Source organism: Rhyacophila brunnea, unplaced genomic scaffold (genome assembly GCF_057557595.1).
Source record: "Rhyacophila brunnea isolate RB1 unplaced genomic scaffold, BYU_Rbru_1.0 scaffold_4, whole genome shotgun sequence".
Lineage (NCBI taxonomy): Eukaryota > Metazoa > Arthropoda > Insecta > Trichoptera > Rhyacophilidae > Rhyacophila > Rhyacophila brunnea.
Window position 1 is genome coordinate 8,627,521 of NW_028233068.1, and position 13,875 is coordinate 8,641,395.

At 33.4% G+C, this 13,875-nt stretch overlaps 1 protein-coding gene across 4 annotated transcripts in view; it reads left to right on the top strand.

Annotated features, from left to right (window-relative positions):
* Positions 1 to 13,875, top strand: part of LOC147066814 (phenoloxidase-activating factor 2-like) — a 70,586-nt gene that overhangs the window by 17,022 nt on the left and 39,689 nt on the right. For 2 of the 4 annotated variants that reach the window (XM_085954261.1, XM_085954260.1), the window contains exon 9: positions 1,055 to 2,304. The exons of the other annotated variants lie outside the window; for them this stretch is intronic. In XM_085954261.1, coding sequence (XP_085810387.1) covers positions 1,055 to 1,231 — 177 coding nt within the window. In that variant the 3' untranslated portion in view covers positions 1,232 to 2,304. Of the gene's footprint in view, positions 1 to 1,054; positions 2,305 to 13,875 lie in introns of those variants that run through there. 4 annotated transcript variants of the gene reach the window in all.

Consider the following 13,875-nt stretch of genomic DNA (forward strand, 5'->3'; position numbering starts at 1 on the left):
AGTAGGTAACTATTTGGTGTTATTATTTCGGCCATTATAGAAATAATATAGAAATAACAAATTAGTACCTATATTTCGTCAGTATTTTGTAAAAAGGGCGAATCAACCATTTTGGCGAAATCGAGATTTTAATGAAAAAATAATATATACCTCTAGCTTTTTTGTGTAAAAACGGCGACTTTATACTCCACAGGAAAGTACTTAAAAACGATAATCGTAAAGGCGAATATCCACTTAGTGTTAAGCGAAGATAGTCAAAGCTAACAAGCAGATTGTAAACAATCTACCGAGAAGAGTTGAAAGCCGGTCAACTTTACGCGCTACACGCCGGCGTGTGGGCCTACTGCGTCTGCGTAGTAGAGCGTAGTCGCGACCTCCCGGTAAAAACGAACTACGTTCTGTCAAAATAGTCGCTAGCTTGTTGGCTTCTCATCGAATGGAAAGTTTTGTTTGTCATCGCGTGTCACAATCGGAGTAGCTGAATCGCCCGCTTTTAAATTCGCCAACAAACAGCTTGTAAAGTAGCTCAATGTCATTGACGCATTACAAATAAAAAGCGAATGTGACATATTAGATCTTTTAAAATATTATATTGCATGTTAATTATAAAGACAGTATTCTTTCTAAGCTTTATTTATAAACTTGTTAGACATTTATAATCATCCACAGGTAATTAATAAATAAATGTTAAAAATTAAAAATCCTCCTGTAAAATATCATTTTGGTTATTTCGCCCTTTTTACAAAACACCGACGTTGTATATTTCACACGGAGACTGGCCATTTTGCAGTTCACACAGACGGAGAGTAGCCTCTTTGCTCGTGACTTTAATGGAGAGTAGCACTTCTGCATGTAAACACTTCAATAGTAATACCTCATAACAAACAAAATAACACAAATAAAATTTGAAGGAAAATCATTTTTTTAGATAAAAATTGTCTATGACGGGAATAGAGTTGCGCGCTTGTTCCATGGAATGATCCTGCCCGCTGCAGTACCTACAGTGCGAGTACCTACGGTTTATTATTTAATGTTTCGATTTCTCTCCTTTCAGGGCGATGGTGGAGGTCCGCTGGTTTGTTCATTTAGTGATGGCCGTTATTATCTAGCTGGTCTCAGTGGATGGGGGATAAGTTGTGGAAGCAACATTCCAGGAGTATACACATATGTATCACGATTCAGGGAATGGATTGAATCCATAATTAATGGTTACGGGCTTTATCTATTATAAACTTGTGCTCGGTAGCATAATTTGCATTCTTTGAATTACGACAGAGATACGCTTCTACATTTTGGTAGTATCGCAGGGCAGATGTTATGTTTCATGATGCTGTGTATCGTGCAATTAGCTTATTTGATGGCACCATAAAGGTTGATTTGTTTTTTATTAACTATATAATGTTTGTGGACCTATTAAATAGGCTAAATTTATAATTGTATAAATTATCATATTTCATTAATATTTACACATGCTGTCTTTTTATTGTTATTTGTAATTAAGATATTTTTATACATTTGTATTTATTATGTATTATGGCGCATTGGCCAATAGCTGCAATGCCGTAATACTCTTTTTTATAAATAAATAAATAAGTCAAATTTCATACATTATAAAAAAATTGTACTTAATTGAAAAAAACTTTTTGATCAATTTCAAATAAATAAAATCAATCAATACTAGTTTATTTTGATTTTTTCCGTCACAATTGTGTGCAGCAGTAGCGAAGGGTGGAGGTAGGCTGTTGATCCGCCAAAAATAGTGCACGTCATTAAACTTTGTTATTCATACATCGATGGTAATCAAAGTTTAAAATTTGAGATGCATGAGAAATGGACATATTGTGTATTTGAATGATACAGTGTCTTCTAAAATATCCTATTTGGACGTACAATATTTTTACAGCATAAAGATATGATGCAGACGAACATTTTGTGTAAGTATGTTAACTCAATTTCTACAAAAACTGGACATACAATATCTGTGCACTAAATCATCGACATATTTGTTTTTATTGAACTAAGCTACAATAAATTTACAGATGGTGTTGGTTAGTTTTTAAAATTCAATAAACCCTGCGAAACCAAGCCATACTAGTTATACCTATTTTGGGCGATACGACAAAATTGTGCACACTTTTTCCTTCATACTTATTTGTTTTCGTTAGATTAATAATACGGGTTCGGGTCGAAATCCCGAAGGCCAAAATCCCGAAGGCCGAAATCCCGAATGCCGAAATCCCGAATGGCCGAAATCCCGAACGGCCGAAATCCCGAATGGCCGGAATCCCGAAGGCCGAAATCCCGAAAAATAAAAAAATATAAACAATAATAATTTTCAACCAGCGGTACCCAAATAGGCGGCTCTTTAACATGCGTGTGTAATTTACCGAGATAGTAAAAATAGTTTTATAAAAACTATTATTCATTATGGATTGAAGCATAAAAATAATTTTCAACCAGCGGTACCCAAATAGGCGGCTCTTTTTCTTGCATGTGTAATTTACCATGATAATAAAAATAGTTTTATAAAAACTATTATTAATTATGGTATGAAGCATAAAAATAATTTTCAACCAGCGGTACCCAAATAGGCGGCGCTTTTTCTTGAGTGTGTAATTTTACAAGATAATAAAAATAGTTTTATAAAAACTATTATTAATTATGGAATCAACCATAAAAATAATTTTCAACCAGCGGTACCCAAATAGGCGGCGCTTTTTCTTGAGTGTGTAATTTACCAAAATAATAAAAATAGTTTTATAAAAACTATTATTAATTATGGATTGAAGCATAAAAATAATTTTCAACCAGCGGTACCCAAATAGGCGGCTCTTTTTCTTGCGTGTGTAATTTACCGTGATATTAAAAATAGTTTTATAAAAAACTATTATTAATTATGGATTAAAGCATAAAAATATTTTTCAACCAGCGGTACCCAAATAGGCGGCTCTTTTTCTTGCATGTGTAATTTACCATGATAATAAAAATAGTTTTATAAAAACTATTATTAATTATGGTATGAAGCATAAAAATAATTTTCAACCAGCGGTACCCAAATAGGCGGCGCTTTTTCTTGAGTGTGTAATTTTACAAGATAATAAAAATAGTTTTATAAAAACTATTATTAATTATGGAATCAACCATAAAAATAATTTTCAACCAGCGGTACCCAAATAGGCGGCGCTTTTTCTTGAGTGTGTAATTTACTAAAATAATAAAAATAGTTTTATAAAAACTATTATTAATTATGGATTGAAGCATAAAAATAATTTTCAACCAGCGGTACCCAAATAGGCGGCTCTTTTTCTTGCGTGTGTAATTTACCGTGATAGTAAAAATAGTTTTATAAAAACTATTATTAATTATGGATTAAAGCATAAAAATATTTTTCAACCAGCGGTACCCAAATAGGCGGCGCTTTTTCTTGAATGTGTAATTTGACAAGATAATAAAAATAGTTTTATAAAAACTATTATTAATTATGGATTGAAGGATAAAAATAATTTTCAACCAGCGGTACCCAAATAGGCGGCTCTTTTTCTTGCGTGTGTAATTTACCATGATAATAAAAATAGTTTTATAAAAACTATTATTAATTATGGATTGAAGCATAAAAATAATTTTCAACCAGCGGTACCCAAATAGGCGGCTCTTTTTCTTGCGTGTGTAATTTACCATGATAATAAAAATAATTTTATAAAAACTATTATTAATTATGGATTGAAGCATAAAAATATTTTTCCACCAGCGGTACCCAAATAGGCGGCGCTTTTTCTTGAGTGTGTAATTTAACAAGATAATAAAAATAATTTTATAAAAACTATTATTAATTATGGAATCAACCATAAAAATAATTTTCAACCAGCGGTACCCAAATAGGCGGCTCTTTTTCTTGCGTGTGTAATTTACCGTGATAATAAAAATAGTTTTATAAAAACTATTATTAATTATGGATTTAAGCATAAAAATATTTTTCAACCAGCGGTACTCAAATAGGCGGCGCTTTTTCTTGAGTGTGTAATTTGACAAGATAATAAAAATAGTTTTATAAAAACTATTATTAATTATGGTATGAAGCATAAAAATAATTTTCAACCAGCGGTACCCAAATAGGCGGCTCTTTTTCTTGCGTGTGTAATTTACCGAGATAATAAAAACAGTTTTATAAAACTATTATTAATTATGGAATGAAGCCTAAAAATAATTTTCATTTGAAATATCATTTTAGATGGGTAATAACCTAATCATAATTATCAAATGCGCTTGTAATACAAGCCTTTTATATTGATTATAGGTTTTATCGGAATTTGATTTCTGATGATGGACAGTTCAATGTGGTCTTATCTGAGAACAAAAGTGATAAAGCTGTCTTTTATTAATAATTATCAGGTATACATAACATTTTCATTAGCTTTGTTAATACGCAGTCATGTTCCAAACTCAATCTGTAAGTTTTCTTTCTTTTTTCAACCATGTCCGATCCAGGTTTATTTTTTTACGAGAAATGGATGTCAGCCACTTCCTCATTAGGTCCATACTCTGACTCATACACAAATTGAAAAGGCAATATGTGTACTTGCACAGACCCAGGATTCAAACTTGGGACCCACAAAGCTATAGGCCGACGCTTAAGCCACGCGGTCATTGTGGGAATAGTCTTAGTTCAATAAAAACAAATACGTGTAACTGACAAAGTTAATATTCATCATTTATGTCAGATCATAACAGCTCACTTCCACCCTTCACCACTCTAAAACCTAGCATCCAATTAAATAACATTTTTTTTGTATTTTAACTAATCAATATGTACGTTTCTTAAAATTCACAATTTAAAAAAACCATCGTAAAATGTGCGCTCGTTCAACACCCGTCTTTGATTATTATAGGTATCAGATTTTATCGGTATTTTTATCACTAAAATGTAGTGTGATAAGTTTGTTGAATTTAATAAAAATATTTTTGAATAAATCATACTTTCTATATTTCAGTTTTGAAAATCGTGAAATCTCTTTTATTTATATCAAATCTAGCTTAACACTGGCGACCTTTTCGAGACATAGGGTCAACTTGGACTAGTAATGATATGAAATAAATATAATTATGTACAAAAACGTTGAAGAAAATTTAATTTTATCGCAGTGATTCCAAACCTTTTTCATGTCACGGCACACTTTTCAAATTATAATATTTTCGCAGTACATTGAAAAATACTTAACATGTTGGTTGACATATAACTTCATTCGGACTTTCAAATTATCGTTTTTTATCCATTTTTTAATTTAATAATTAATTTAACCGCATCAGAGTTTTGACCAACTAGATTACTAGAGGGACATTTTTATATGTATCATATAATAGCGATTTCACATTGATTTTATTGAATTGGTAGCCATAAAAATTATTCTGAATAATAGCAAATATAAACTCTTCCTTATAATCATTATCTTTAGTGACTTATTATGTCACACTGTTAATTACATTTTTTTGAAATAATTCAATCAACATAAATAATATAAGGTTATTAGTTTCAAAGTCGGTAACCTTCATAAATACTTTTATTTATATTGTTCTTGACTCAATTTCTGTGAGTACAATTCCATCGTACATATTTATTTTCATAAAATATCAAATCCAGCTCCGATTGTTAGTTAAATAGAATTAAACAGGAAATCGAGTGCAAAGTTGAATACATTCATCAGGCTCCATTTTTTATATATATCAACTCTATACATGATTTTTTATTAATTCTTATGACGTTAAGGATATTTTATTTTACTACTCGCTTTTCCTAATTGATCATTAATATGTTTGCAAAAATAAAATATTCTATTTGTAGTCCTAAATGTGCTTGACAGCTGTTGTTTGCGAGTGTCTCAAAATGGTGGAATATGCAGGTTACCAACTTTGAAATTAACAGCCTCATAATATGCAAAGCCAGTGCTGCTATATTCCACAAAACCAGTGAACTTTCAACATAAACGATAATTCACCAGGGAGAAAATGCTAAAAAATGATAAACATTCATCGAAAATATAATATGCTATGGCGTACATATTTTTCACAGTACAGTTTTTTTAATACCAAATAAAATTGCGCCACAAGCGACATCTTTACTTTAACATACTAGTACTATAAAAAAAATGTGGGAAAAGTTTATTTTTACTTTTTGTCAGAATTCCTATGATTTATAAAGAAAATAGAATGAAATTCTGCAGTATATTTCTTAATCGTTTCCGATACCCGTTTGGAATCACTATTCCATGGTCCTACCAAAGTTTTTGGTTATAAACATAATCTAAAAATGTGCTTCATAAGGATTTAATTATATGTATCCATTAATTATTTTGTTCATTCGATAGTAAGTATGATAAATTGTATGAAGGGTTGCCAACTTTTATTCAGATGAATGAAAGTTGAGAGCCTTTTTAGCTCTTCTGGGAATGTTTTTTTCCGGGACATTTAAAAAAATTATGTGTATTGAGATAGAAAATTATTTTCTTTCATTCCATAATTAATAATAGTTTTTATAAAACTGTTTTTATTATCTTGGTAAATTACACACGCAAGAAAAAGAGCCGCCTATTTGGGTACCGCTGGTTTAAAATTATTTTTATGCTTCAATCCATAATTAATAATAGTTTTTATAAAACTATTTTTAATATCTTGTAAAATTACACACTCAAGAAAAAGCGCCGCCTATTTGGGTACCGCTGGTTTAAAATTATTTTTATGCTTCAATCCATAAATATTAATAGTTTTTATAAAACTATTTTTATTATTTTGGTAAATTACACACGCAAGAAAAAGAGCCGCCTATTTGGGTACCGCTGGTTTAAAATTATTTTTATGCTTCAATCCATAATTTATAATAGTTTTTATAAAACTATTTTTATTATCATGGTAAATTACACACTCAAGAAAAAGCGCCGCCTATTTGGATACCGCTGGTTGAAAATTATTTTTGTGCTTCATACCATAATTAATAATAGTTTTTATAAAACTATTTTTATTATCTTGGTAAATTACACATGCAAGAAAAAGAGCCGCCTATTTGGGTACCGCTGGTTGAAAATTATTTTTATGCTTCAATCCATAAATATTAATAGTTTTTATAAAACTATTTTTATTATTTTGGTAAATTACACACGCAAGAAAAAGAGCCGCCTATTTGGGTACCGCTGGTTTAAAATTATTTTTATGCTTCAATCCATAATTTATAATAGTTTTTATAAAACTATTTTTATTATCATGGTAAATTACACACGCAAGAAAAAGAGCCGCCTATTTGGATACCGCTGGTTGAAAATTATTTTTGTGCTTCATACCATAATTAATAATAGTTTTTATAAAACTATTTTTATTATCTTGGTAAATTACACACGCAAGAAAAAGAGCCGCCTATTTGGGTACCGCTGGTTTAAAATTATTTTTATGCTTCAATCCATAATTAATAATAGTTTTTATAAAACTACTTTTATTATCTTGTAAAATTACACACTCTCGAAAAAGCGCCGCCTATTTGCGTACCGCTGGTTGAAAATTATTATTGTTTATATTTTTTTATTTTTCGGGATTTCGGCCTTCGGGATTCCGGCCATTCGGGATTTCGTCCGTTCGGGATTTCGTCCATTCGGGATTTCGGCATTCGGGATTTCGGCCTTCGGGATTTCGTCCGGCACCCTAATAATACATAGGTAGGTACATATTATTATTACACAATATATTATTGTTGGCTCATTTTTTTTAAACCGTTAAGCCTTGCCTGAACCAAAGTATAATCATATATATATGTAAAATATTATTCTATCTACAAAATAAATAGTTATGTATGATTTAATTGCATAATTTTAGATATTTTATAGATTTTTTACCATTATTTATTATGGCTTGGTTTCTGAATTTTAAAAACTAACCAACAGCATCTGTAAATTGTAGTCTTTTTTCAAAGTTTAATGTGCACTATTTATAGCGGATCTTAACAGCCTACCTCCACCCTTCGCCGCTGGTGTGTAGTCTTAATGATCCTATCAACATAAACTCTACAAATAACAATATGTATATATTTCCCCATCCATTTTCTATTATTAAGTGTGGCCGAGAGACATGAAAGGAAATCATGGGTGTATTTGTGTAGCCTGAGACTGGTCGGGCTAATTTTCTAGCTAATCGACCCAAAATTAATAAATTCTTTTGTCGATCGTGTCCTGAAATTTGTACGTATACATTTGACCGTAGGACACTTCTTCGTAAGCCGTTGTCCTTGAAACATGTGTTCGTATAGCGCTTAATCGAATGATGAGTTGGTCGCTGAACATTTCACCGTGGAGTATTATTTATTATTGTACGTATAGTTTTTGTTTGCAAACAGTAATTCAATTAGATAGCTACATGAAGTATTTTCGAGAAATGGATAGGTACAGTTAAGTAGGTACTTATTAGTACACTGTAAATTATTAAATTGAAGTAAAGATTGTTATTTCAGTTAACCAATAATATTAACGTCAAAATAAAACACTTATAAATATCTAATAAACCCATCAACAAGACAAGAAAAAGGTATGTAACTAAATTAGAATTACAATAATATCGTATACTATATTTACGTAGTTTTATCATTCAAGTATTTAAAACAAATAAAGACATCTCATAAGTCATAATATTTGTATTTAATCTAATTGGAACATTAGTGTTTGCAAACCAGCGCCGCATTTTGTATCCGAAAAAAAACATTTTTTTTCGGTTAGGTACATGTTCAAACACGCGCATTAACATGATCTTGCTCCCTACTTTAGTTATCGTTTATCAACTTATGGCTTCAGCCGTATGTTGTAGCTTAACCCCTGGGAAATGCCAATAGAAATGGAGTAGGTATTTAAAAAAAATACTACCTTATTCTTATAAAACAATCATTATTCGTAGGATGTTTTATCACATTTGAATGGTTTAAGAAATAGCTTATAATCAGTATCTTTAGAATTATCTTCAAATGTGTGAATTGTGCACATTTTTTGAATAATAAAATTCCTAAGATTATAAAATATAATTTTTTGTCGTAAATATTTCACTATAATAATGTCAACATAAATTTTACTAATGGTTTTATAAATGCGTTAATTATAAATTCATAAATCTTAAAAATCTTAACACCACTGCACATGGATGTACTGAATATGACTATATTCTAAAACATTAAATCGAGAGGTTTAAAAGAATACTATTTTATGTAATAAAAATAGTTTATGTTGTCATCAAATGTTTAAAATAAATATAAAGGATAATAAGGCTTCAAAATGATATAAATAGAATATCTACAACGCTTAAGGAATGTTCAGGCTAATGCCTTGAAAATACCATAAAACCTCCATTTTGACCTTCGTTGGGCATGTGGGCCCTTAAAATAAAAAATGTGCGAGGTCAGTACATCAAGTGTCAATATAATTTTTATTTTGACATTGTGAAATCAATAGATTAGGGCAGGCTTGGCGAACCATTTTACGTCCGCGTGCCAAAATTTCCCAAATATTATTTTTTGACTGTCTGACGTACCGAACAGTTTTTCATGGGGAAAATAATGAAAAAATAGAAGAATTCTATTAAAAAATTTAAAAATAACAATTGATTTCTAAACAAGAAAAAGAATACATATGTATGCACAATCATTTTTCGTGATTTACTCGAAACTTGTGCTTTTGAAACTCGGTGATTCAAGTGATCAAATACATACAAAACTATAGATTAGAATTTGAATTAGAATTTGTAAAAATGTACGAATCAATTCACTTCTTTTCTCTGTGGGAAATAAATCTTAGTTTGTGGTTATTTTTTTAACAAGATTAGTAGACATTAAAATTCAAATTCTGGCCGCGGAGGTAGTATTAAGAATAACAAACTATAATATTAAGTCAATTTTGGTATGAAATCGCCATGTTATTGCTTATTAAATATACTGATGCCGAAGGGTGGAAGCGGCCGCGGAGATCTTGCGTTGAATGACCGTTCGACAAACAGTAGGTACTTCCGTAGCGTCGTCGAAACTGGCGTCAACATTGTATAGGAAAATAACCCATTAACATTGTGCCGATGCCGGCTAATAATTATACTAGTCGATAGAGCTGAATCTAGCACCCTGTATAATTCATTGGTGATGAATATTAAATTTGAAACTAACAATTAAGAATAATTAATAGTAACAATAATTTTAAATTGTGCATTAGGAATTTAGACATAACTTGCAGAGTATTTTTTTTCCGATGTAACTAATAGAAACGGGGGTGGCGTGTTGCGTCATTTGCCGTAGCTTATGGTGGCTTCGACCACGCACGTAAGCGAAACACGACGTCCCAGAACCTGTTTGCCGTGCCTGGACGATGGGATGGAGGGGTCGCATTGCCCTTCTCGTCAAAGACCATCGCCAGGATTCACCGTGACGGGGGAAGATGTAATCTTGGTCGGCGAGAAACGATCGCCCCCAAGACACGGCATCGAGGGAGCCTGGAGTGATCGCGAGTGCACTGTCGGGGCACACTGGAGAGCGCTGGTGTGTGATTGTGGCGCGTCGCCTCATACAAAATATATTCTGGAGTTGCGTGCGAGCGTCACCTGCCTGAGCTTCTGGTGACCTTAGCGGAGCCCGTGGGCGAGATGCAAGTATGTACCTAAGTAGTTTATTAATCAAACTACTGAAACATTTATACTTGCAGATAACTTACTTAATATTTTGTTTGTAATTTCATACTATCTTAAAATACGCATTTATGCATAATAATATACATGTTCAAGCTTTATTATAATATTAAGAAGTAGATAAAACGCTGAAATATAATGTTATTTTCATTCTAACATCTAACATTATTTTTAATATTTCTTGTAAATATAAATAAGTACCCACGTGTACACAATAAATTAATTGGTTATACACATCTTTAAATTCTAACGAGGAAAGAATTATTTTCTTTTAAGAAACATCATAAGGCATAATAATTATTCTCAATCCATATTAAAAATGTGTCAAGCGCAAAATGTATAAGGTACAACTACTGAGAAGATGGAAGCATATTAAACTGACTTGCTTAGTTACTCCAACAAATCGTAACGTACGTATATTCCTTTGCGCATTTAATTCAACTGTGCGGCGTCCAATCCTCCCGGAGGCCAATTGGGTCGGTGTCGAATTGGGTCGGCGTCCGATTGTACCGGCGGCCAATTACCGGAGGCCAATTACCGGAGGCCAGTTCGCGGTGTCAAATCGTCCCATTCCCTAGTTTTCTAGTGATGACACTTTCGAAATTTTCCCAATCCCCATGTTTCGAACGAAATCGTCGTGCAAGTCCTGGGGATGCGACAGATACACCAAGTGGTGTAGAGCACATAGCAAGCGTAAATGTTAACAATCTGTGATCGCTAATGGAGGAGTCTCCTTCCACCCGCCAGTCACTAACTCGACTGAGGGTTCGGCCAGACACCAGCGTAATGTCAATATGAGAACTCCCTCGCCTCGTTACGAAAGTATGCGGGCTGTTAGCGTTGTTGATGATCGAGAGATCGCGCTCTGCTATCAGTTTTTCAATATATTCGCCACTACCCGTGGGATGGTCAACAGGTGCCCAAAGTGGAGACTGTGAGTTAGCGTCGGCTCCAATGACGACGTCTCTGTCGCTGATATCGCGGAGTATTGCATCTAGCAGCATGGCCATTTCTTCTGTTGGACTCATATAGTTGAAATACATTGAGATTGCTATAACTGAACTCCCTCCAGGGGCGGTGATTTCAGCACACGCAATATATTCATTTGAGAGGTGAGAGAGGTGGAGGACCCCTAACTGAGGGTCAGCAACAAATATAGAGGCTTTGGACGAAGGGGAGGCACTGACGACACGACCGGAACCAAACCCCATTTTAGAGCACCAGCGATATGTCTCTTGCACAAGCGCTTCATCCAGGCCCTTCTTGAGCATCAAGGTCTCCAACTCCAGTGTACTGACCTTTCCCTTGCCCACGTTTAGTTGAGCAAAGAAAATCATTTTAATTCATAGTCTGACATAGCCCGTTCTCGTTCCTCCGCATACAGACGGGCTGGGCAAGAAGTACTTTGAGTCGGATGATCATTTTGACGTTTATGGCGGTGGCAGGCGACACATTTTGGAGCGATCTCCTTTCCGGGATAGTCTGCGCGATCGTAACCTACCTCAGTACAGTGAGAACACGTTGGAACCTTGGCGGAGCACAATTTTGCCATATGTCCGTACAAGTGGCAATTAGAACATTTTATAACCCCCAGAAAAGTCTCCCAACCCAGTCTAGTACTGACGACAGTGAATACCTTCAGGTTGGTTTCCGTTGATCGGCTTGCTCTAAATCCATGCTGCTCATTCATTATAAATGACTCAATTTTTGAAGAAATCATGCTGTGCATGATCATCTCCAGAACTTTTGCTGGTACAGCTACCGGCCTGTAGTTTTCTACTGACGACCACCACTGGTAGTACCACTCTTATGAATTGGAGTCACCTTCGACATCTTCCATATTTCCGGAAAGATACCTGTCTCCACTGTAAGATTATATATATATGCAAGTGGGCCTTTGACAAAATCAACACACCCCTTTAAAAAATGTAGGGACGTTATCCGGTCCCAAAGAGCGCGTATTCTTAAGTTTTTTTTAATAAATCTAAACAAATCACCTTCATCAATTGGGAAGATGTCAACGGATTGGGCACCGCACGATCGTTTTCTTGACGTTGAGGTGACATCCAGATTTGGAATACTACTTGCGTAGACGGACCTGAAATGGCCAGCAAATGCTTTTGCCATTATATGTCCAGTCACCTCTTCGCCCTTCCAAGTCATGGAATTGGCAAATCCACCATCCTTTCTTAATGATTTTATATAATCCCAAAACGATTTAGGATTTTCGCGAATGCAATCCTTTACCGATTCCATATATTAATGTTCGATAAGCCAGCCGAACAGCTTGTTTCACTCTCATACGATAAAGGCTAAACATTTCATAGTCATGCTGACCATGCTTAGCCTTCCAGGCTGTACGATGTATGGCCAATTTCAGAAACAGGACCGACTATTTGTCATTTATTTTAAAAAGTAAAGCGATTCAGAAAATTTTAATGACACAAAAAGTTTTATTTGAATACTATTTATTAGATTTAAAATAAATAAAGAGTTTATTGTGTACCGATTCGTTTAAAACGTGCTTGCTATTTCCATGATTCCGAGAAGACAAGAAAAAACGGGTCCAATAGCCTTAAAACAAATGTTTTTTGGTTTTTCGAATAATTGCGTATCGATAGAAATCTACATACACTACATAGAGTTGGGTTTCGGGAATTCTTGACAAATTTTCGAGATTTTCCATCCTGAATCTCGAGAATTAAAATTTTTAACATTTCGGGAAATCTCGGATCTCGAGAATCTTTTCTCGGGATACGGGATTTCTTTAGTATCAAATATTAATTGAAAAAACGATTTTATATATGAAATAAGTGGACAGAAAACACAAAACGTTCAAAGACTGATTGGTGTTTTAAGCAAAATTAATTGAGCCAATGTTTATGTTGAAAATATTGTATATTGTAATGTTATTAATTTTTTTTATAGACCGTGTTTGGCCTGGCATTTCTCTAACTTTTACTTTATCGACAACTTCTTTTGTGCTCTGGAGCATTGCATCATAGACTTCTGTGATCCCAACAGACGAATTTTGTCTCATTTTACTGGTTTCATGTTTTTGTACGTCCTTTATAATACTGCTTGCTGTTTTGAAGGATACGACGCTGTGCGAAAAGAAAAAGACAGACGTTGTCAATTGGAGTATATCTAGAGCGCTGACTTCCTTTTTTTGCGACAATTCATAAATTGAAT